Source organism: Staurois parvus, unplaced genomic scaffold (assembly GCF_062004578.1).
Source record: "Staurois parvus isolate SC_StPar_1 unplaced genomic scaffold, SC_StPar_1.0 ptg000059l, whole genome shotgun sequence".
Classification (NCBI taxonomy): Eukaryota; Metazoa; Chordata; class Amphibia; order Anura; family Ranidae; genus Staurois; species Staurois parvus.
In genome coordinates, this window is record NW_028317855.1 from 7554957 (window position 1) to 7581461 (window position 26505).

Sequence of the window (26505 nt, forward strand, 5' to 3'; positions counted from 1 at the left end):
AAGAACCTGAGAAATAACAGTTTGTAAACAACTCTCTAAAAGGGCAGGGATACTCCAAAGCATAGGATGGTGACGGGAGAGAGAAAATCCCCAGACTTTACTATTCTCACTTTACCCAGAAAACTTACAGATGACATGGTGACTTTTTTTTTTAAAGAGAATTATATTTTTAGGGTGATATTTCTCTGGCAATGCAAATGTTGGGCTTTAGATATAAGATACCTTGTATCCTTCCTAACAAAATAACATCTGGTGTTATTTGTCAATTAGATATTATTCAGGGACTACCCAGTGTGCTTGAGTGATTCCAGAAACCTTGTTGTCAAAAATACCAAGGTTCTGGCTCACCCACACCAACTGGGTTGATATATATATATATATATATATTTTTTTTTTACATAGGAAGCTTTGAAAGACACCATCTTAAGGCTCATCTCATGCTCTCATCATCACCTGATGACCAACTTAAGCTGCTATTGATTAAAGATGTTGCAATAATGAGCATGAGATGCTATCAAAAAAGCCTCTACTGTGACAAAAACTGCATTGTAGAACACTTCTTTTCTGTGTGAAACATGAGCTGAAAAAAGGCAGGCTGTGATTTTGACAACTTTTGAAATTTTTTGTTGCCTGACTGTTATACTGATCCACATGGCTTAAATTTTTACAGAGTCTCTAAATTATGATCTGCATAATTATCAGACTTTTCAGGATAGAAATGGCAGCCTCCATATTTCTCTCAAAACAGGTTTTCTTTAGGTTGGTCTTCAATTACATTAGTATTCTAGAACAAGACTACTGGAACTCATGATATTATCATGATGCACCTGCTAGCTTTATAATGTATCATTTATGTTTAATGGAATATCAGTATAATAATTTGTCTTAATTATATACTAGTAATTACTTCTGCCATGGAAGAACATACTTCATTGCCTTCAGGAAATCAGTGTACTGAATTGTAAAAGTCTCTTAGGAAAAAAAATATGGAAGAACCATTGGAAATGTAAAGGTAAGGATGAGAATGGCTTTTTAGAAAGGTAGGAGTAAATAGATATAAAAGTTTTTTTTTGCTTCTCTGGTTGCCTTTTACGTGGGTGTGAAAAGCAAAATGAAGACAGCACAAGCAATGTAGGTTTTTGAGATACTAAGGAGAGTGTTTTCTATTCATCTTGTAATTTACTGGATTGATGCCACATGGCAATTATTAATGGAAATGTATGTTTCAGCTTTAGGGGTAGATACATTTCTGTCTGCTGTCTTGGATGCTGTGGCTTACAAAACAAAACAAAAATTACTTTCAGATTGGAGATGTCTCACTTTTAAAATAGCTCTTCCAAAGAACCATCACCTGCTGATGGTATGCAGTCATCCCATTGCCATCTACATTGGTCATGAAAAGAGTTTTGTATTTACCTAAAATCTATTTCCTGCGAGTGCATTAAGGGATACATGAATTCAGATACAGTTGGGTAATACTGCTGTATGCTGCAGTTGGGTAATACTGCTTTGAACACTGGCAAATAGAAAAATTGTAAGCCAGGCCCTGCGTAACCCCTCCTCATTTTTATGGAAAAGCAGTACCAAAAGGCAAGAGTCAAAAACATGGAAGGGTGCGACCTGTGTCCATCAATGGACTCCAAGAAATAGATTTTATGGCAAGTACAAACCTTGTATTTTTTTCTCATCCATTGAGGGACACAAGATTTCAGATAAAGGTAGGATGTCCAAAAGCAGTCCTACTGAGGGGTGGGACTCTGCTTTTGACATGCTTCACAAAGAAGGGACTGGGAAATATCTGCATGTCATAAGCACCTGAAGAACAAATGTCTTATGGAACCAGATGAGGTTCAGTCAGCATTAGCCCCTGCGAGACAAAAAGCTGCCAATAACCAAGGATAAGACACAGAGGATGAGCCTGATGCTCAACACCAGGATAATGGAGATCAACACCAGAGAGGGGAAGGAATTCCAAAGGAACAATGACTCTGAATTAGAGATGCTGTGTAACCAAGAACCCAAAAAAACAGGTGGATCATCATAACTACTTGAAAAATAAAAGTAGGAAACAGACCAACATCATGATGTGATCAACAGAAAACATGAAAGCCCCAAGGAAGAAGGAAAATTCCATGATAAAAGAAGTTGCCTAGCCAGGCAAACAATCTCACTAAACAAGATCTCCAAGAATGTTACAATTACAATAGCATATGGATTGTAAAGTGACCCCTAAGACTTTTAAAAAACTCAAGAATATACGGCTGGCCATACACTATACAATTTTCTTGATATTTTTGGTTTAGATTTACCAAACACCATATAATAGGAAGTCAAACCTAACAATACTTTCAATTGTATCCAATTAGGCAGGCTCTTGCACTACATAGTTGAAGCTAAATCTAAAGGAAATTGGGCAGAAATTGGACAGAAAATTGTATAGTGTATGACCAGCCTAACACCACTAAGTCATCCTGCCTAAAAGGGCCAGGGTGCATGAGGGGAAACCACTACAAGGGCAGGCAGGGATTAAAGGTTTACCTCAACTCCAGACTAGTGTGGTGGCACAAAAATAAAATATGAACTAAAAACCATCCCACCCTAAGGTGTCACTGGGGCTTGACAACTCTGGAGGATCCATCTAACCTTGTGCAAAGAATGTTGATCTAAGAATCCCCTGACTCACCGCAGCCCAACAAAGCATCCAAAATTAGCAGTGTGACCAAGTAGTTCCTTTTCCTCACTCTAAGAACATTCATCCAGTTAAGGGCAGAACAAGGGAAGGCGTATGGTGAAACTTCTCCTGTGGCTGTTCTGCAGCATTTTGAGGGACATATCACCAGGTGATCAGGTCCCATGAAGGCCTTCAGACACACTTTATGCCCAACAGGGGTACCTTCAAGCTGGAACACAGCTTGTTCCACCTGCCAGGGTGAAGGTACAAAACTACACAGGAGATGAGGAGCACCCAGTTGTACAAATCTCTCTTAAATGAGGATAGCTAGATGCCAGTGCATTGTCTTTGAGATAGACAGTTCAGTTGAGAGTAGTACTCTTACCATCAATTGCATCAGCAACAGGAATGCCACACACCGAGATGGAAAATAATCTTTTATTAAAAGAGCCAGCAGGAACAAATTCTATTCCAACATGTTTCACGTTAGGACAAATTACCTGGTCCCTATGTTGGATGATGCCAAGGACAATGCCTATTGCAGGGAGGACTCCCACATCTTTCCAGAGTCGAAGGTACTCTAACATTTAGACTCCACTGAATAGCACCTAACTTTGGAAATGGATTCAAGGTGGGAACCATTTGTTTGGTGGAGCCAGACCGATGCCCCAGTTATGGGGAAACACCATCAAGTGGGGTCCCCTGGTGTGGATGGGGAGGAAGAAACCACTCTTCTCACCTGAAGACTGATGGGTCATTTTAGGGACTACCCAGTCCATAGAGAAAATCTGGATATCTCACTCAAAGCCCAGGTCTATAAATTTAGAAAGGAGACTGAAAAGGCCTAAGAGCCAACAAGAGAAGGGTTTCCCCCACCACAAGGTACAAGTACCACCGAAGACCTCCTGCACTGAAGCAGCAGCACACTCTGGCCACCTGGGGCATAGGTAACCATGGCATTGGACCTAAGAAACATTGAGGGGAATTTTCTAAGACTGGAGCTGCTGTACATGACAACTACTTAGCTTCTAGGTTTTATTGTCAAAACTTATTTGAACAAGGTGAAGCGATCTGGTGCAGCCAGTCAGTTTCTGTGTGATTCAGTTCTATTAAGTCTCCCCCATCGTCCTTCCAAGGTTAGTTGAGTATGATACTTCTTGGATGAAGCATCAGCATACCAATGAAACAGCCAGAGTACTCTAAGCATTTCTCATCTGTTCCATGAAATGGGGACCTACCTCAGTGGTAGAGTAATCCCTTTTGAGGAAATCCACCCATTATAACATGGCTGAAAGGCTGGAATGGCCAAGATGGGACGGAGGGCAAGACCAGTCATGTCAAACTGGAAATGAAGGAGGGCCTCTTTCTGCCTAGATAGAACATACACTAGGGTCTGATTACTAAAACACAAGAGTGCAAAATCTGGTGCAGCTGTGCATGGTAGCCAATCAGCTTCTAATGTCAGCTTGTTCAATGAAACTTTGTCTGAAAAAATTGGAAGATGACTGGTTTCTGTGCAGAGCTGCATAAGATTTTTCACACTCGTTTTAGTATATCAATCACACTGTATTTTGTAACAACTTTTACAAAAAATATATCTTTACCTCCTAAGATAAATGGGTTCAGTTACTTTTGCGACCAAGTTCTTTCAAGACTGTAGCTTGATTCACTGCATCTTAAACAGCACTTAAATTACATGACCATGTAGGTATCTGCCACTCTACAAAAATCCAATTTCTTTCAAGTTCCATTGATTTTTCTGCAGTGACGTCTTTATTTTCACAAACCAAAAGTTGCAGGTCCATTTTGATAGACTGGCTCTAGTATAGATAGCATTTTGATTGGTGAGCTCTTGTATAGTTGGTTGAAACGTAAAACGTTTCCTAGGGAAGAACAACTTTCTTGATTCCCCCCCCCCCCCAAAAAAAAAAAAATTTAATTCTCAGGTGTAACTCTACCAATGCTTTTCTTAAAAGTCAAGACTAAAGAACCTGGAAGGTGACAATTTTTTTTTTTTTTTAAGTGAAAAGTACTTCCAGCCCTATTTTACTTTATATTGCTAGTCTGGCTATGGACCTGGATCCTGTTATTTGTTTTCATGCCAGCTACCTTCACCTTTGCCTCTGTAATGACTTTACCTGACTTGCAAGCGTGCCCAGTTAGCCCGACTTCTAGATTCCCTGACCTTAGATTATGTATGCTGTACATTTTTACCTAGAGACTTATACAGATAAATGTTATACCTTCATTTCAGATGGAGCCATTAGGGTAAACTTAAGGGGAGTGACCTTCGCTGGTTACAAAACCAAACCCACACCTAGTTAGGCAGCTTCCCTGTTCAGTAAAACATTCCTTAGACTCTGGGCTCAACCCTCAGAGGAATCCATAACCACATTCACCCAAAATACACAAGAAAATTTCCCCCGCAAACAGCTGAACCAATGCATTAGTGGACACTAAACAGTTGCTTGTGTGAAGCATATTTCATTCATGCAGATGCTGGTATAGCTTTCCTCTGTTTGATAATATAATTTTCATACTAACATAAAACTGTTCTTCATTCTTGCCATTTTTTAATAAATATCTCACAAACTGCTACTTTATAATTTTGTTTATATTATAACCCCCTAGCTAGCATGCTATGTATAGGGTAGTGCAAGATCTACTGTTTTCTTGTCGTGCAATGTCCACACTCACTCCTGACAGACGTGCATGTCTTTTCATCTAAGTTAGTGTGACGCCATAATTACAGTAAATTGGAAAATTACTCTCAAATTCATGATTATGTGATATATTTATGGCAGGCGGCAATAAAATAAATGGCAACGACAAGAGATCCTTATAGAAAAATCTTTACACAGTTCCAATGGTGCAAAAATCAACATTCACACAAAAAATTATCTTTGGTGTGCAGCTGTTTTATAAACATTTGGTAATAGCTGCACATACAGGTATTTAAAATGCAAGCTTTTGCAGACAGATACGTTCCCTGGTTTCCCCCATCCTTGGTCAAGCAGCAAAGTCTGTACAGTACTGTGTTTATTGATCAAAGCGTGTGTGTTTGCATCTCAAAAATGCAGATGAGAAAGAGGGCAGCAATATTAGTACAATGCTCTGATGGCTCTATTGTCTTATTTGTGCAAATGAAAACTTAACTAGTCCAGTCAGTGCAGATTTCCTCTCTTTTGCCTGGGAGTGATCTGATTTTAACAGCACAACTGGATGACCTTTTATGTAGAACAGCAACCTTAAATTTAGAACTCAAATTTGGTGATTGTTTATTTTGATTTTCAGTCATTTGTGTTACTAAAGGAGACCTTTGTGAATTGTTTTTAAGCAGTTGATGTACCATTCCTTAAAAACTAAAATTAGTAAGATGACATCCATTTGCATTACCATTTATTTTCATATTTTGCTAACGTACAAAGGTCTGTTGATTTCTTAGCATATTCACCCTAAATTTGTATCTCTCCTCTGGCTAGAGGAACATTTTATTACACATTTAAAACCTCTCCCAGCCGAACTACACTTTTAACTGCATGAACAAGGAAAAAAAAAACCAAAAAAACAGACCATAACATTTTAAGTTTTGCAAGTACTATCCACTGCCCCCCCCCCCCCCCACAAGGATTATGTGTAAAAGGGAGGGCAAAAACTGGTGCCAAATATGCCCATTCCAAATAAAAGCTTGCAATGAATATAAGTAACAGAAACATTGGATTATTTTTTATATATATATATATATATATATATATATATATATATATATATATATATATATTACTTTGTTTCTTTATTAACTAAATGGTTTCATATGAAGCTAGCTCTCCTTTCAGTAATTAAACAGTCATCAGATAACATTTTTCAGACTGCTCACATACATGAAATGTGTGTGATCACCACTTTGCGATGCTGTCCTTGCTATAACAATTTATTATGCCCTTGTTATGTATTGGCCCTGTAGATTTCTTTAACCTCTGACGCTTTTGGAAGTGTCAGAGGCTTTCTGTAGGCCCTGGACTGGCCCTGATGTCACCAAGGTAACTGGCCTTGCCTGTTTAGTGTCCATATAGCACTGGAGGCCTCACAGTCCACAGCCTGACACCCTGGTGGGCAAGGAGGGACCAGTGAGGGCTGTCTAGAGGTGCACCACTCTGCAACAGATAAAAGCAATAATGAATGGTATAACAAAGGCAGCATCAGTAAGCACGAACTGCAAACATTTTATTCATGAGAGAAGCCTGAGAAGTGTTTTTTATTGACAGTGTCTCAGATTGGTAAACATTAAAAGGTAGTCCCAGATGATGTCTGGCTGTGCAAGTAATAAAAAATATGAACCAGTTGGAAATAATCATTTAAAAGAACCATCAATCATTAGTGTTATGTGTATATAAACCCACACAGTGGCAAACGTATTTAAAAAAAATTCTTAACCTGAACCTACAAGTATTTGCAAACAGGTTGCAGACTTTACAAATTAAGTCTTATAGAGAAACAAAAAAATGCAACAAACATAATGATAGATGTTTCAAACTAGATTCTGCCTAGTGGTGGAGGCTCCTATATGGTTGCTCAAAGCAAAAGGGTTGTAGCTCTTGTTTTTCTAACACAGGTTACTACAAAATGGATGTATATATTTTTCCCCTATAAAACATGGTTCACATTTTTTACATTAAATTCTAGCACATCATGTGAAGGATTGAAAACATAAAAATATTAGATTCATACAGTAATAAGAGCCTACCTTACCAGGGTCCCATTTTTTTCCAGATGCTTGTGTATCACACTAGGCAATGACTGATAAGATCTGTCTTGCTCCAGGCAATATGGTGTTCTGAGAAAATCATGACTCTCCCAGCTTGAGTAAAAGTACATTCCTGATTTCAACCAGCTACTGCTCTGCATTATGAAGGCACCCATTGCCATCCTCAGAATGTCTAATTTCCAGTGTTCTCCAGATTTTCCTCCATAAACCTTGACTCTGATTTGCAACTGTAACTGCTCACAATCACCTCTAATTGGATCTCATCCACACTTGTTTCAGCCTCTCCCCCAGGGGTAACTCACCTCCTCATGTTTCTCTCTGCCTAGATAAAACAGCAGGTGCTTTCTCCCCATTAAGATAATATAGATAATATGAATGAACTGTTCTCGGGCTATTGTATCACTGCTAAAGCACTGTAAGGACATATCTTTAAATAATTACGGACATTGCTTTTTAAAAACCTAAAATCCTAAGGTTCTGGTTAGTAGAGAACTATGTAAGTTATGTATCACAATTTGTTAGGTATCAACATTCTATAGAGTTTGGTAAACAGTGATGGTGTCCAATTAAGAACAAGAAATATATCATTGTCATATAAAAACTTTACATAAAATTAGAACTTTTTCAGAAGCTAACAAAATGCTGCAGTGAGTGTTATTTTTAGGGAAATGTGAAACTTTACCATTTGCATAGAGCCGATTATTTGAAGAACAAGAAGGAACTGTGACATTAGTAATGCAGATGCTGTGAAGCCAAGAGACAAGCAAATGCCTGGTGTGGTAGACAATATTTTGTTCCCACCTCTATCACATACTGGCAAGATATCAGGCCAGATTAACCATCCATAGCTACGTTTAAAGTAATGTGCAGAATGTCAGGCGACAAACAATATTAAAACAAGTAACGCTGGGTTATCTGTGGCCACGCTCTTCAGTGTTAGTCCTGTAATTCAAGACTTTACATTTTTGTTTTCTTTGTAGATCTTATTTTAATGAAACATACAATGTTAATAAACAGACAAAGTCCAGAGTTAGTATCTTGGTATTATAACATTTATTAAAATAATGCTATGGGGTTAATAGAAACAGCAAAGAACCAAAGAATTAAAATGCAAGCCATGTAAAAACCCAACTAAAACCCAATATGTCTAATGTCGTCCAGTCGCTAACTAAAAGCCAAGAAAGACAACACTCCTGATATAATAAAGTACTGCAAAACAATTGGCATTGTTTTAGTTATCAAAATCATGGGTTTTACATTTTTGTATCCTTTTTCTCAACCAGGAAAAACTCCTTTTGAATGTTATATAACATACATATAAAACAAGATAGAAAAATACATTATAAACTTGTAACAATGGCTGTAAATACATTATTTTACAGGTTCTTTTAGGCAATAGGTTGGCATGATACATACATAGCATGAAACTACTAAGGTAATAAAGAAAAGACAAATACAATTAATCTGTATGGTTACATATCAGCGACACTCCCATCTAATCATTCTAAAAAAAAAAATAGATAATACTGTCAAAGGAAAAACTAAAGACTGAAAACTACCTAAGAATAAAAACATAAAATTTATAATACTGAAATCCAAGGCATTTGGGGATTTCATAAGTCATGCTTTTTAAATGTTGACCCATTTGTTTGTTCATAGCACTCACAATTTAAGTGTCACATATCTATTCAATAGTCTTACACCTTATCCACCATTAAAAAAATAAAATGACAAAAAATATCCAGGTTTATTGCAGCTTGAGATGAAACTGGATGAAATACTGATTTTAAAACTAGTCGATCTCTCTCTAAATTTGCAAGTGTCGCAAAATTGTTCAAACAGTTCCCAGCAACGGGATGAAATTTGATACAATAAAACAAAACAATATAGAATAAAAATGACCAGGAAGACAAAAGCTGGTGGCATGTTAAATAAAAGCTAGCTTCTGAATAGAATAGGATGAATGTCTGTTGCATAGTAAATTATAACTATTAATTTGTTTCAGTGTGACAAAATAGCATGAGGTCACCACAAAGGGGTTTTGAAATCTAAACATTTTAGATTTACTACTTGACCTTTACCAGAGTTTCCATAAGAAACAGAATAAACATAAAAAGTTGATAAGGTGATGGAAATGTGCTAGGCTTTTGCCAAATTATTATTTGGCATTATTTCGAGTGCCATGGCTAAACTAATTAAACTGAAATTATAAAATTGATCCAAATATGTGGACATACTGTAAGTTAATAAAAAAATTTGACATCTCCGAAATTGAAAATAAAAATGGCTACTTAAAAATATCTTGGCAAAGCACAATATCTGTTGCAGACTGTCTGTAAATTTAATACATATTACACTGGGCGACTGACTTGCAAGATTAAACTTTAGAATGTCTCAAAGTGCTCACGAATTAGATGTGGCCTCTTAAAACTTGCTCAGCAAAAAAAAAACTACAGACCCCTTTGCCCCTGAAAAAAAAAAAAAAAAAAAAAAAAAAAAGGAAAAAAAAAAAAGAAATACAAGACACTGGACTAAATGATCATGGAGAAAAATAAGGCACTTGTTTCAATCAACTTATACCAATGCTGAAAATAAAAAGAACAGAAAGTTGGAGGAAAAAAAAAAAAAAGACAAAAAGGCTCTTTTTGGTCTTATTCCTTGACTACCACCAAAAATCATTCAATGCAATAAAGGGTTTTCTTTTTTGTTTTTTTTTTCCTATTTTTTTTTTATAACACTTGAAAGTATAAAATGCTACATTTCCAAAAATATATTTTTTCTGCACCAGCACCCTTGTATAGTAAAAGTATCTAATTTCGTTCAATTTTTTTCAATGCACTACACTTATATCTACAATTTCATTACAATTATATAGCAATAGGCAAGCATGGCTTTTACATCCTTAATGTTTGTTTCTATACAGGGAGGTCTAAAAACAAATACTTGAACAGTTTGCCCAGTAACGTGATACATAATGCATGTACCTTATACCAATGTAATATTACATGAGGCTTTTAAAAGTAATGCTTTGCTAATTGCATCACAACAGTTGTTTTCGTATGTTATAAATGTTATAATTTTTTCATGGCACCCTTATCAATGTAACAAATTTGGCAGGCAATATTACAAAGAGAACAGATTGCAATGTTTTGACCCTGGGAGGGCACTGTAGTGACTAAATACTAATTTATATTTTAATAAATTTTCTTAAATATGTCGTTAACTTCACCAGTGAAATCCCTGACCAATCAGGTTCATGCATGATGCATCATCACAACACAGTACATTCAGCTTCTTACTTCACAATACAAGAGAAAAGACAAAATAAAGTTCCCTAAAAGTTTCTCACAGTAACTGCCTCTGTCATTGGTAGTTGAGGATCAGATGTCTTGCCAGTACTCTAGGTGAAGCTTTCAGACCGTTCGTTTGGTTAGGACACTAAAATATGATCAGTGCGGAGGGCTGAAATGGACCTTATTGCTTTTCTATTATTCAGTGCAGGTTCTAGAATCACTTTCACCCAATCAGGGGATGAAAACAAAACAAACAAAAAAAGGAGTTGGAAGAAAACTATTTCTCTGTGTGTCTTGTTAGATGGTAAGACGAACGGACAAATGCCTCAGCTCGCTGCACCGAAGACAGACAAGCAGAGGCGATTACCAGTTAACTGATCAGCAGGCAGGCATGGTCAGGTCATCATTGGGTGAAGAATTCAGAGGTCAGAAGGTCATAGGTTAGTTGCCGGTGGCGGCTGGGTGGTTAGAAACAAAAAATAAAAAACAAAAACAAAAAAAGAAAGAAAAGATAGAGAAGAGATTAGTTTCAGCTAGTGACTGTTTAATGACAACATGAAAAAACTAATCACAACTAATAAAAAAAAACAAGCATGTTTAATACTGACATACTGATTGACACAATCTACAGAATGCAACAAAATCATGACACCAGGTATCATGATTCGAATGTGTGAAGAAGGAGCCCACGCCCATAAAACTGGTTAACAAGAAGAAAAAATGGAAATAAAACTAAGGGCTAATGGTTAGTAGCAGTCGGAAATTGGAGACAAAAATGATGAATCAGCTTGAAACTTAGATAGAAATTTCGAGACAGTCAGTGCACACAATCAGTATCTGACTGCTATTAAGCATTAGTACTCCCCAAAGGTGCAAGCATTGAAGCATCAATTATTAATGATGATGTGATTATTAACTTGTTAAGGAGCAATGAATCTAAAGATGTTTTTTTTTTTTTATAAAAAGGAAAATAAGTAAACATTTTAACATAAACTATGGGCCAACAAAGTTGTTTTGTTCAATAAATGTTTATTGCTCATTTTCTATTTACAAACACAAAATATCTTGGCCTCATAATACAAAGCAATAAAACTCTGGTCTAGCACAATAGGCATCATCATCTGAACCAGGAACAGCTATAATGCTATTGCTACTGGCAGCATTTCCAGTTGAAATACTAATTTACACATATAGGACACATATAAAATGCATTTGTATGTAAACACTGTAAAAGTCCTGGATTTTTTTTTTGTAATATATATTTCTAGACTCAAAAAATTGAAGTACATAAAAAAAATCTAATACACTAATAAAGCATTTATAACTACAAACAGCCCTCTTTATTTTCAAAGCTAATACTCTGCAAATACAATAAAATCTGTCATTTCATATACATTCCTGCATTATATTTTTATATTTCTTACGCCATCTGTAAATACTATTTTCTTAAAAAAAAAAAAAAAATTACAGTAAAACATAAAAAGTTCTCAAGTGGAAAGTTAACATTCTCAGTGTTTTTTTGAGCTCTTCCTTCCTTAGTAACTCACATTCTCCTTCACAAAACTTGGTCCACTTAACAGTAGTATTTTTTTTTTAAGACTCTTTCAACAGCTTTACTATATATTATGAGGTTCAATTTGCTTTATTTTGTACTGTTGCCATAATGACTAAAGCAGAGGAGATGTCAACGAGAAAAAAAAAATCAGTGCAAAGTCAGACTTGTGGCATTTCGTAAAATGAAATCCAGTAGATTCAAATATAGCTTTGTCGTAAAGACAAAAGCTATTGGTCAGCCTTAAAAAGGGAAAACTAAAAACACACGTGTCCTTGTCATATTACTAATTCTCCCTTCCAGTATTTCAGTGTCATGTTGGAACAATGAAATTAAAGTTTATTCCCTTTAGTTCTTAGTAGGAACTGGGAATTGTTAAATATTTTGCTTATGATTAAGCAGAAGGAACCTAAATAAATATAAAATGTGGTTTATTGCTACCACAATGCCTTTATACAGTCAAATGACATGTATAGCTATATATTTTATTGTACATTAATGAAATGTACTATTTATAACTGGATTAAAAGATCCATTAAATGTTGTTACAAGGTTAAATACATGCAGAATTACTGCAAGATCAGGTGGCAAAATGTACTGGCATACCTGCGATATATCCTCTGCAAAGTCCCTGGCTATACACAGTACACACAGGTTTAATAACTGTGCAACATCATTTACAGATTATAGAACATGTATTTCAGTCGGTTTGTTACAACAATTAAACCGGATATTGTAACATACATATAATGAGAAACCATTCACTTGGCTGCCCTTCAATAATCAAGAATGCGTAATCATAAAAGCAGTTTTTGCATAGGGCTGAATTTAAAAACATTTCAGAACTGAAAAGGCTGCACACAAGCAATTCTTCCATCAATAAGCTCTTCAAATAACCCCTTAGTTCATAGGAAATTAAATAACTAATTTCTTGTATAGAGGTTATAGATTTCAATATATTTTTAAACTTTAGTTTTGTCATTTATATGTTATTTAGTTATACACACTTTCAATCTAAAAAAAAAAAGAAACCTGTTTTTATAATGCTTAAAAATTGTACTGGGTACTAGTTCAGATGAATATGATATTCAGCCGATCAGCAAATGTAAAAAAAAAATCAGAGGTGAAAAAAATTACCTGTGCAATATACCTAAGAAAATGAAGCATTTAAAGTTGCCTTATATAAATCAGAAAAGCTCTGTATGTAAGTATGTATTGCCTATAAGGATCCTCACTTAATTTCTAAGACTTTGCTAGTAAATCTCAGCATATATCAGACATTCCACTTGCTCTATGTGACCACATGTAGCGTACATGCCACATTTTCTGTTTAGGGTGAGCTCACTTTCTGCAGCTCTTAAGTGGTCTTCCTTTTTAGTTTAATTGTAAGCCATCACCTTTAGGCATCTGCAAGACTACTTGGTAGGCACTGATTTCAGAGATGAAGTTTTATTTGTTCAGCCCAAATAAATGCATCAACCACCTTTACAGTTAGGCCATCATCATTGCTTTGCAACACCATACTAAATCCTGCATACCAACAGTTAGAAGTATCTTCTATTTTTGTAAAAGCACATGCTGTGTAGTCACCAACAACAACAAAGTGGATACAGAATTAAAGATATGTCACAAAACCCCATCCCCTCAGTGGCTGCTCGGTGTAGTTGGGGTGCAAATTATGTGTGGTGTTGTAAAGTTAACTTACTGAAATAGCATTTTGTCATAGCAAAAACTACACAGCTAAACTAACCTCTGTCTGCGGTCACAATCCTTTGGTAAGGATGGACCCGCATATCATGCCTTCGCACTTTAGTTGCCACCGCACCTAGTTAAATTGTAATTACCAAGACAAAGTTAGAAAACAGAACATTCAATAAAACACACAACATAAACAGCAAGTTTCATCAAACTAGGTTGTACACCGAGATTTGCTGCAAAAACATTTAGGCTTAGAAAGCAACAAGTTAAGGCACAGTAGTTTGGAGTCTTTGCTACAGTATGTGAATGATACACGTGCCGATTAATATTGCATTTATTGTTGTATATCTGGCCTTAACCTGTTCCGCCCTGTGAGTTCAGTTGATATGTGCAAGCACCTGTAACACTAAAGGGCATCATAATGCATTCATTTACCACTGAACAGCAGTATCTTTTGAAATCTGTTAGACCCAAGAAAAATGAAGCTTTACTATTCACATAATCACTGAAGTGCTTTACCTGCAGCCGATGAGCAGTTTTATTATACTTTAATACTGACATCAGTTATAATAAAAATAATCCAGTTTTAAATGTTTAAATTATCTTGAATCTTAATATCTAAAGTCAAGAAGTAGAAACCACATGAATTAAGTGATTAGTAAAGCGTGCAAACAAGAAAGCTTAGCAGTCAGTATTCTACTATACACTCACTCACTGCTACTTAAATGTATAGTCTAAATCAAATATTGATCAACATAAAAAATTTTATCTATGTGCAAAATAAAAAAAAAAAAAAGTGCAAGTAAGTCACTGACTGCCAGGCAAAGTTTCACAAATATCCTTTTTTCAAGACTGATGAAACTAGGCAACTGCTAAAATTAAAATCATGTGATCAATGAAGGGTCATTTGAGATTTTCTTGAATTCTTAGCCTTTCGTTGGGAATGCCATACCTGAAGATAAAAGGAAGGGAATTACAAATGAGTTATTGGTCCGGAGAAGTAATCTTGTAACAAAAGAGCACATATAGCAATGCTAAAAACTTTATGTATATCTAAACTACAGAACAAATTTTTTACATATTGCAGCTCACCAGTCAGATATGGTGGCTGCATTAGCTTGCTTTTTTTCAGTAAGTACATTTTTTGCAAGTACAGAAAAATACATATTGACCCCGTCTGAAATCTTAGTTGTTACTTTCAGTGTACTGAAAATGTCAAAAAATTTTAATCAGCTTTTCACAGATATCAGCAAGGAAGGCACCCCCCATATAATGTAAATGAGAGAAGCAGAAAACCTTGAGGTGAAAACATTGCTCCTCCATAGGTAGTGTGCAAGAGTGTCATCATCCTAGGAAAGCGTGGGTTCATCAGGGAAAAAAAGCATTAAAAAGAAAAAACAAAAGTATGCAGCCACTACATCCTACTGGTAAGCTGTCATATATTACATTTTTGGGGTTTATATAGCATTAAATTTAGAATTCATCGACCAAACCTTAATTCAAGATAAAAATTTGAAGCAGTATTTTGCAGGACCAATGAAATTAAAACAGCTGCAAATACATAATATAGTTACGAACAGTTTTCATAAGTATATATTTATATTTCTTTATAGTTGCACAAATTTATAGAGATATTGGATGATAAAATTATAATTCTGCATTTCACGTCTTCATAATCTTTCACTTCTTAATAGCCATTTTAGGATACAGGAGGCTAAATGTATACTACTCACGGTATCCTAGATAGAATTAATAAAAGGAAGCCATTTGTGTTTAGAAAAATGCCTCTTTCCAATCAAAAATGTATCCCTATTATGATCAGTACCATAAGCATGCATATCATGTGTGCAATTATAAAAAATGTAATTTTAATAAAAGCATATAAAATCGGATTTTATTTACTTTTACTGCCTTTCAGATATTAATGGCAGGGCAATAACAATGGTGCTTGTGAAAATATGCATGCTGCCAAGTCATTAATCAAATGCTCAATTCACAAATTATGACATTTTCATAGTCTTTTCCTTCCAAAAGTGTATACATATTTTTTTTTCCCCCATCAACTTGAGCAAACAGAAGAGAAATCTAAATCAAATCAATATTTGGTGTGACTATCCTTTGGCTTCAAACCTCCATCAATTCTTATGCCGGCCATACATGGGTCGAAATCCGACTGATTTTTTTGTCCGGACCTAAGAATTAATCGAGCGATTTTCGCTGTTAGTTGGTGACTGGCATCGGCCAATTTTTGTGGTTCCTCCCCTTTTCGGTGATCGGGCATGTTGGAAAATTCGTGAAAAACAACCAATTTTTGACTCAAGGATGGCCAAATCGTACCGTCGTTTTTCCAAAAAGTATATGCGCATGAGCCGTGAACTGGAAGGAACAGAAGTTTCGCCTGTTATATGGGGTGAACTTTATGACTTGGTCGGCCGATTTTCTAAATCATTGATGGCAGCATTACCGAGCGAACAAAAAATTGTTCGGAATTCGACCCATGTATGGCCTGCATTACACCTGCAAAAAGGATTTAGCAAGATTTGAATCAGGTGTATGATTAACCAATTATACCAAGCAGGTGCTAATGAGCATCAATTTCATATGTAGGTTGAAACACCGTAATTATCTGAAACAGAAACAGCTGTGTAGGGGGCTTAAATTTGGGCAAGGGACAGCAAAACATGTCACAGGTCATGCACCATGGCAAGACTGAACACAGAAAAGACACAAGGTGGTTATACTGCATCAGAAAAGGTCTCTTCCAGGCAAGGATTTCAAAGCAGACTAGGGTTTTTAGATGTGCTGTTAAAGCGCTTTTGAAGAAGCACAAAAAAACAGGCAATGATGAGGACCATAAACACAGTAGTCGGCCAAGGAAACGTAAGCATGATATGTTTTTCATCTACTACATTATTTCCTTTTGACATCGGAAATTGTCCAGCAGCACAGAACTGGGGGAAACCAATATGAACCAGGTACACCCATCTACTGCTAAGAAAATACTGGCCAGAAGTGGTCTTCGAAGAAAAATTGCAGCCAAAAAGCCACACCTCCGACGTAGAAACGAAGTGACTCAACTATGCACGAAAACATAGGAACTGGGGTGCAGAGAAATGGCAGTAGGTGTTCGGGACTGAAGAGTGAAAATTTCAATTATTTGGCTGTAGCTGGAGACAGTTTGGTCGCAAAGGGCTGGAGAGCAGTACAATGATGAGTGTCTGCAGGCAACAGCGAAGCATGGTGGAGGTTCCTTGCAAGTTTGGGGCTGCATTTCTGAAAATGGAATTGAGAGATTTGGTCAGGATCAATGAAGTCCTCAATGCTGAGAAATACAGGCAGATACATGCCATGCCACCGGGGGAGGTGTGTGATTGGCCCTAAATATATTCTGCAGCAGGGCAAGGACCCCAAACATACAACCAATGTCATTAAGAACTACAGTGAAGGAAATAAGTATTTGATCCCCTGCTGATTTTGAATGTTACCCACTCACAAAGAAATGATCAGTCTAAAAATCAAATGATAGGTGTATTGTAACACTTAGAAACAGAATAGCAACAAAAAATTCAAAAGAAATGCATATCTAACAAATTATGCACTGATTTGCATATTCATGAGGGAAATAAGTATTTGATCCTCTTCACAAAACATGACTTCTTACTTGGTGGCAAATCCCTTGTTGGCAATCACACAGGTCAGACGTTTCCTGTAGTTGGCCACCAGGTTTGCACACATCTCAGGAGGGATTTTGGCCCACTCCTCTTGGCAGATGCTCTCCAAGTCATTAAGATTTGGTGGCTGACGTTTGGCAATTCGAACTTTCAGCTCCCTCCACAGATTTTCAATCGGATTAAGGTCTGGAGACTGGCTAGGCCACTCCAGGACCTTAAAGTGCTTCTTCTTGAGCCATGCCTTTGCCTTGGCCGTGTGTTTTGGGTCATTGTCATGCTGGAACACCCATCCACAACCCATTTTCAATGCCCCGGCTAAGAGAAGGTTCTCACCCAAGATTTAATGGTACATTGCCCTGTCCATCGTCCCTTTGATGCGGTGCAGTTGTCCTGTCCCCTAAGCAGAAAAACACCCCCAAAGCAGAATGTTTCCACCACCATGTTTGACAGTTGGGATGGTGTTCTTGAAGTCATAGGCAGCATTCCTCCTCCTCCAAACATGACAAGTTGAGGCCAAAGATCTCGATTTTGGTCTCATCTGACCACAACACTTTCAACCAGTCCTCATCTGCATCATTCAGATGTTCAGTGGCAAACTTCAGATGGGCCTGGACATGTGCTTTCTTGACCAGAGGGACCTTGCGGGCACTGCAGGATTTCAATCCTTGTCGGCGTAGTGTGTTACCAATTGTTTTCTTGGTGACTGTGGTCCCATGCCTGGAGATCATTGACAAGATCCTCACATGTAGTTCTGGGATGATTCCTCACTGTTCTCATGATCCTTGACACTCCACGAGGTGAGATCTTGCATGGTGCACCAGACCTAGGAAGACTGACAGTTGTTTTGTGTTTCTTTAATTTGCGTATAATTGCACCAACTGCTGTCACCTTCTCACCAAGCTGCTTGGCGATAGTTTGATAGCCCAGTCCAGCCTTGTGCAGGCCTACAATCTTGTCCCTGACATCCTTGGACAGCTCTTTGGTCTTTGCCATGGTGGAGAGCTTGGAATCTCATTGTTTGATTGCTTCTGTGGACTGGTGTCTTTTATACAGGTAACAAAATGAGATTAGCAGCACTCCCTTTAGGAGACTGCTTCTAATCTCAGCTTGTTACCTGTATGAAAGACACCTGGCAGCCAGAAATCCTGCTGAATGATAGGGGATCAAATACTTATTTCCTTCATGAACATGCAAATCAGTGCATTTCATATTAGACATGCATTTCTTTTGAATTTTTACACCTACCGTTCGATTTTTAGACTGATCATTTCTCTGTGAGAGGGAAAACATTCAAAATCAGCAGGGGATCAAATACTTATTTCCTTCACTGTATTTTCAGCGTAAAGAACAACAAGGAGTCCTGGAAGGATGGTTTGGTCCCCAGAGAGCCCTGATGACACAGAAGGATTTGAGGCACCCTACATACACAGATCTGAGGTTAGCTCTCCAAGATTTTTGGAACAACCTACCTACAGAGTTTCTTCAAAAACCGTGTGCAAGTGTATCAAAATAATTTTTAGTTTTTAAGACAAAGGGGCATATATTGATTTGGTTTGGATTTTTCTTCTGTTCTTTTACTTTCCATTTTGTTAATTGATAAAAAATAAACTCTGAAAACTTCTGTTTATGAAACCATTTTTAATGTACAGCATTTTTTCATACCCACCTAAAACTTTTGCACAGTAATATATACATACACATACATACACACACACAATATATGAGAGAAATTTTGCTCATGCCTAGTCAATATTATCTTAGGTTTCTACAAAAGGATAGCTCATGAAGTCTAAACAATCTAGAATATATCTAGACTTTGGATAAAATACTTTGGGACTATAAAATACATAAAAACTTTGCTCTCCAGGAACTTATAATTATCCTCAATGAGAGGGTGAAATATTGAAGTGGTAAGAGCACCGTGTTTTAGGTGCTACTGAAAATAATGACACTTGAACCTGCGTTTTGTGATTGCGGGCAGAATCGCAGCGATTCTGCCGCAATCCCAAAACACCCAGGTATGACTAGGGCCTAACAGTGGACACGGGAGCTTGATTTGGCTACTCCACAGGCGCTAGTACTGAGCACGCAAGTGTTTCCATGTGCAAGGGTACCCTGAAGGAATGAAGGTGTTTCTTTTGTTCCTCATTGAGGCAAGCACCTTATTTACACTCTCAGCAGATACGCTTCTGCTGAGCGTTAAAAGAGCCCGACACTCCCCTTTCCTGACAAGCAGCCTATCAGTGCTCTCCACTCCCTGCTACTCCGAGTGTGGTGCTGGAGACAGGTGGGGAGGAGAGTAGGAGATGAGCAAGGAGGTAAGCTCCAAGGAGCAGGGCCCTCCTAACCCTCTTGTATTGAACTGTATTGTTTGCTGTATTGTCTCCCTATATATTGTAAAGGGCTGAGCAAGCTGTTTGCTATATAAATACTGTATAATAATGTTAAAAACATTAAAAGCTTAAGTTGCCATAAAGCCCCTTTCATTTTTTAAAAGCCCCAGACATACCTAAAAGCACCTTAATACAGTTTTGATTAAGATTATTATTTTTTTCTTTCAGGATAAGTAGATTGTCATGATGGACAAGTAGACTGGGATCCCGATTTAGTTCCTTGGACAAATTCTTTTTTCCAAAATTTCTACAACCCGGAGCTCTCAAACTTACCACATACCCAAATGTCTCAAAAGCATACAATAAAAATTGATAAATAAAATTGTATATTTTCCTTTCTAAATTAGTTAAATACTAAATATTTACTGAGTCTTTTGTCATATATCAATTGATTGCAAAACAAATACAAAAGAATTGTTTAAAAACTGCTGCAGGGCGGCACAGGTGCGCAAAATCACACACATGTATTAAAAAATAAAATAAAAATTATATATATATATATATATATATATATATATATATATATATATATATATATATATATAATTTCGTGCACTTGTGCCGCCCTGCAGCAGTTTTTAAACAATTATTTTGTATTTGTTGTGCAATCGATATATGACACACGTGATTTTGCAGTTCTGGGTAGGAGGTGCGCACCATACCCGCGAAGCCATTCCCTGCTGGCAACTGGCGATCTCCAAGAATTACAGACAGGGGAGAGACCTGTTTATAAACAACAGAGATCTCTCTCCTGTCAGATCCTGCACACTGCTTTGTATGGCAAAGCAGCGTGCTTACAGTGGAAAGCAGAAACACAGTGAAACAGCACACAGTTAACCCTTTTATCGCTCCACGTGTTAACCCCTTCCTGCCCAGTGCCATTAGTACAGGGTCAGTGCTTTTTATTAGCACTGATCACTGTATTGGTGTTATTGAAGATGTCAGTTCTGGTGACACCAAGTCAGTTCCCCCCAGTGTCATAATGCCCGCCTCAGTCCTGCTATAAGTCACTGATCGCCACCATTACTAGTAAAAAAAAAAAAAAAAGAAAAAAAAAGAAAAGAAAAAATCCCAGCATATATACCGCCATTTCTAAATGCTATAACTTTCACGTAAACCAATTAATTTACACGCATTGGGATTTTTTTTTCCAGCAAAGACATGTAGCAGAATACAATGTGGCCTAAATTTATGACAAAATTAGATTTTTTAAAGTTTTTTACTGGACATGTTTAATAGCAAGTCAAAAATATTTTTTTTTCTCAAAATACCACAGAAAGGAAGCTCTATTTGTGGAGAAAAAAGGTTGTAAATTTTATTTGGCTGCAGCGTTGCATGACCGCGCAATTCTCAAAGTAACAGCGCCATATCACAAAAAATGGCCTGGTCAGGAAGGGGGGGGGGGGGGGTAAATCCTCTGGAGGGCAAGTGGTTTTGAAAGAAGTTGACAGAGGCAAAGTCTATTGTTTATTTTACAAAAAAAATATCTTCCTGTGTTATAATAAATTCCAGAAACATTGAGGAATTATTCACACCATGTCAGAATAGGCATACAGAAAACAAATGACTTCTATGTGCCCATTCACACCACACAGGTGAATTGTGGTGCACTATAAATTTAAATGCAGCATGCCTGCATTTGTACAGAGCACACCTCACCACAGCAGGCTGCAACGTGCAGTACACCCCTACACAACACACTCTAGTGTGTGTCCAGTATGGCATATGGACTAATACAAGATTTATTTAGGGACCTTTGAATCCTTTCGTCCCATCACTGCACCAATTCCACATGCAGCATGTAATGTGAGAATTTTTCTGAGAATTAATCATAGCTTAATCACCTGTGGATAACATTCAGTGAGTGACTGTTCACTTGCAGAAATTGCATACCAGGGATTACTTTTAAAAAGTCAGGTAAAACCATATCCCTAAATTCCTATGTATCAAGATTACAGTGAGCAGCTGGGATGCAGTAGGCTTAGAAGTTATATATCAAATGGCAGCCACTCAGATGTTGTCTGAACACGTAAGACCATTAACTAACCTAACCATTATCTTGGAACTGACACTATGATGTGAACATTTTAAAGCCATGTACAAACATATTACAGCTAACTTGAGTAAATTATTTTAGTACCATTTTGTATTTTAGAGTATAACTAAAGGAAATTTTTTTTTTTTTTTTAGTTGTGGACAGAGAGGATAGAGATTAGAACCCCTGTCAGTTTTTATTGCCGTCTGTGCCCCCATTAGGGAGATTCCCCCTCTCTATTTGACCTGTTTACCATTATCATTGAAAGTGAAAGTAAAAGAAAACCCCAATTTTGGGTTGTTCCCAGAAATGTAATACAGTGGAAATCATTCAATAAGGACACCACTTCTGGTGACCCCCTTTAATTTGTAGGGATTTCCTCTTATTTCCTGTTTTGGCTAAGGGACAGAAAGTGAAGGTATTTTTCTCCAAAAAACACAGATTGTAAAAAAAAAAAAAAAAAAAAAAACAAATTGATAAGGCTCATAACACTTCCTTTTTTGAAAATGAAAAAAAAGTATTGCCTATAGTTCCACTTTAATATATATATATATATATATATATTTTTTTATTTGGTGGTCGAGAAACTCCTTTTCTTTACAATTCCCACAGAAAGGATAAGATTCCAAGTTCAAACAGTCTTATCTATAAAAAACCAAAAACCAAAAAAAGCCTCTTCAAAAGACAATACGAATTTAAATATTTTTGACAGCAAACAGTATAAAGTCACAAGATCTTACCTAATACCCCACTTGTTTCAATAGGATACTCGAGAATTGATGTAGCTGGAGCCAAGGTATAAGGATAATCATATGGTGTGTAGATCAAGCCAGCTTCTGGAGCTTGTGAGACTAGTGTTGCAGTAGGGTGAGGGGTTCCATTTGGCATGACAGCGGCTGTCTGTATTTGTCTGATCAAAGGCATTAAGGTAGGGCCAGCTGGCGTAGGTGCACGCAGAGCAGCTGGTGGCAGAACAGGCGCAGGCCCAGTTATAATCCGTGGGGCCTGAGCTGTCGCTGCAAGAGAAAAGGCAAGGGCTGCTACAGTAAGCAAAGAAAAATTAGAAGAAAGTGTAGAAGCAGCAGTACAAAAAAGGGTAGGAAATACATAAAAGGAAAAGAAGAGGAATAGAAAATAAGCAGGAAGGAAGGGGGAAAAAAAAAAGGAGAATCATTAGTTCATGCGCTAATCACACAAAGTGCCAAAGCACACCATTCAAATGCGAACAAGCTATCCCAGATCACCAGTGTGATTAAATGCAAACATGCTTCAATTAAGTGCAAATACCTTACAGTAAGGTACTGCAAAAATGTCACAGATTACTGAAAAGCAGTACTTAGATAACAATCACTGTGAAACAAATTGTTAGAAAAGCCGGTGATTTTGCCATAAAGAATTCAAAAAGGTAAGAGAAATGAAGTTCAGCAGTCACAAGAAAATGAACAGATATGTGTGATGCTGTTAAATAGGAAGATCAACACTGGAAAATAATTTGGGAGCGTTATAGAGGGTTGCATTCAAAACTGTGAAATTTAAGTTATCTATAATGTCCATTACAAGGACAATGTCAAAAATATAGCATTAGCAGAGCAACACACTGCTGGAGAAAATGTACTACTTTCTGCAATGGTTAAATTGGCCTTATTCTGGAAATGCCCCAATACGTCATGGAACAGAATGCAACTTTTTCAAGGGCATTACACTTTGCTCATTTGTTACCAGGAGGAATACCTGTAGATTTTAAAACTGCTACCACAAGGGAGAAGTTAGCATATAGTTAGCAGATTTCTAAGGATCCTCTGCTATTTGTAACAGTACAAGTTTGGATACAATGCATTTCAGGAGACATTTCAAAGCTGTAGTAATTCAGAGCCTACAAATGTATGCTTTTCATTTTTTTAATCAATCTACACAGTAGCATGCATGCACAAAGATCAAGCACTATCAGTGAAATCCCGAATACCTAAGCAGTAAACAAAGCATGCTAAACTGTGTAATAAAAAGAATAGAGGAAGTAAACATTGAAAAAAAACAAAAACACGAGGAAGAAGCCAAACATATAAACAACTTATTGAATGAAAACGATGCAAGAGGCAAAGTCCCATTTGCAAAGTGCAGTAAGCTAAGACTGGATGCTATGGGTAGCTGCATTTTGTACTTGGCACTTTTAACTGAATAAGGCTGGTTGTGCTTTACATGAGCGTTTCTTAAACACGTATGAAAGAACAGTTAAGTATGTTCAGGAAACGGAATACTAACAGGCATTAAAAAGCTGATGCCTGAAAAAAAATACAATTGCAGTTACTAAAAAGTTTACTCCAGTCAAATACAAAGTGTAATTGTTTTATTCTGCAGCCACTCCCTACTGAATCACACACCTATAGAAAGGCAGCAGCACTATTCACAACTGTAGCATATATCATCACAATGCTGGGGTCCACCTTGTGCTCTATATCTCCCATAACCCTAAAGCTTGGAACATGTCAAATCAACAACCTTGTACAATGCATTAAAGTCAAAATGTCCTCCTTCACAACACTAGGGTTTGTAGGACTGTCAGTAGCTCGGTCTTAACATGACAGTATAGTTTCCACTGACTCTAAGGGCTTGCTCACATGAGCAGCGGGGGTCAGTAAAAGCAGGGGGTTGAGCCACAGTTTTACCTCCTCTGACCATCCACCTAAACACAGAAATGCAGCTGCCTATGTGCTGTACCCATGCCATGTCCTTGATGCTTTGGTGTCATGGATGTGGCAAAAATTAAACCACATGTCTCGTTTGATAGATGTTATCACTGCTGAATGCAATCCATAAAGTGAATGAGACCACTGAGCAACTGCTCTGCAACTGCGTGCACATATGGGCTGTCCACCATTCTCTGAAAAGGAATCCACTGTGAATCACTTTTCAGAGAGATTGCAATATATCCACGTATCGCCCACAGAAAAGTGATCTGCTGTAGATTGCTTTTCAGTGTTTGATGATGAGTAGGTGTTCTATTGCCGGTGTTAAAGCGGTAGTAAACGCGGCTTGGCAACTTGTGCCGACAGGTAAGCTGATAATAAAGCTTACCTGTAAGTACAAGGAATATCTCCTAAACATGCATTGTTTAGTACAGGGCTTGAAATTTTCACTCGCCTGCTCGCCAATGGCGAGTGGAAATTATGGTGGGGGCAAGTGTGTCCCCCAGGGCCGTCTTGCTGAGGAGGCTTGGAGCTCAGGCCGGACCTGTCATTGGCACTGAGAGCCGTCAGACTGCTCAATAGCTGAGTGCAGTGAAAGCAAAGGAAGGAATGTGTGCTGTGCTCTCTGCCTCCCCCTAGAGTGCAGTACCCCGCTCTGTGAGTGAACAACAAAGTATTGCAACTTTTTATTGGTGGGGGTACGTGTACATGTGTGTGTGTCTGTGTATGCATGTACAATTGTACATGTGTCTGCGTGTATGTACATGTGTGTATCTGTACATGTGTCTGCATGTATGTACATGTATGTGTGTACATGTGTCTGTGTGTGCATGTTCATGTGTGTGTATATACGTACGTGTGTGTACATGTGTCTGTATGTATGTATGTACATACGTACGTGTGTATTTCTGTGTATGTACATGTATACGTGTCTGTACGTGCCTGTGCACGTACGTACATATCTGTATGTGTGTGTACAGGTGTCTCCATACGTTGGTGGCGAGTAACTCTAATAGCCTGGCTGGCTAGTAGCCTGGCCTGGCTAGTAGCTCAGGACCTGAAATTTTAAGTCCTGATTTAGGAGATATTCACTAAGATGTGAATGGTGAAGTCACCGGCACACTGTGCTCTGAATGGATGGCAGAAGGAATATACCATCCATTCAGAGTGCTGTGCCACAATTGTGGCTCCTGTGTGCATGTGCGGGAGTGACGTTACCACGGCCTGGCCATTCAAACATCTAGAGCCTGAGAATCAGGAAGGAAGACCAAGTGAAGACAGACAGTGTGCTGCTGTCTGTCTTTCATAATATTGTATAAGTATAGATGCACTTCCTCAGTTTCAACAAATAATGACTGCTACTCAGTCAATAGTGCATGTGCAAACAAAAAAATCATACATTAAAAAACCCTGCAATTTCATCAATACTACCAAAATATCCAGTGAATAAAGTGCTTGGGGAATTAAAAATTCATCAGAATATATTCAAATAGTATATACATTTTGTGAAATGTAAAGCCCATGCAAGTTTTCCAATATGTGCAAAGAAAAAGTTACCAGGTAAGAGCTCTCCACTTACACTTCTCACCACTGGTCACACAGCCTCTTTCCAAATCCAGTTGATCTTCTGTGCAAACAGAGATCAACATGCACTTGTGTTAATAAACTCCTGGGTAGACTGCCCTCAGCAGCCAGTAGTAAACTCCTGGAGACCAATTTACACACCCCAAGGACCAGCAGTGT

General features: G+C 37.5%; 1 protein-coding gene across 9 annotated transcripts in view; it reads right to left on the reverse strand.

Moving 5' to 3' along the window:
• Nucleotides 1-8466: 8466 nt before the first annotated feature.
• Nucleotides 8467-26505, reverse strand: part of QKI (QKI, KH domain containing RNA binding) — a 273632-nt gene continuing 255593 nt past the window's right edge. For 2 of the 9 annotated variants that reach the window (XM_089668598.1, XM_089668601.1), the window contains 3 exons: nt 22819-23094; nt 14032-14106; nt 8467-11187 (listed from right to left, as the gene is read on the reverse strand). In XM_089668598.1, coding sequence (XP_089524724.1) covers nt 11171-11187; nt 14032-14106; nt 22819-23094 — 368 coding nt within the window. In that variant the 3' untranslated portion in view covers nt 8467-11170. Of the gene's footprint in view, nt 11188-11738; nt 14932-22818; nt 23119-26505 lie in introns of those variants that run through there. The other 7 variants (XM_089668596.1, XM_089668599.1, XM_089668600.1 and 4 more) reach the window with 5 other exon arrangements.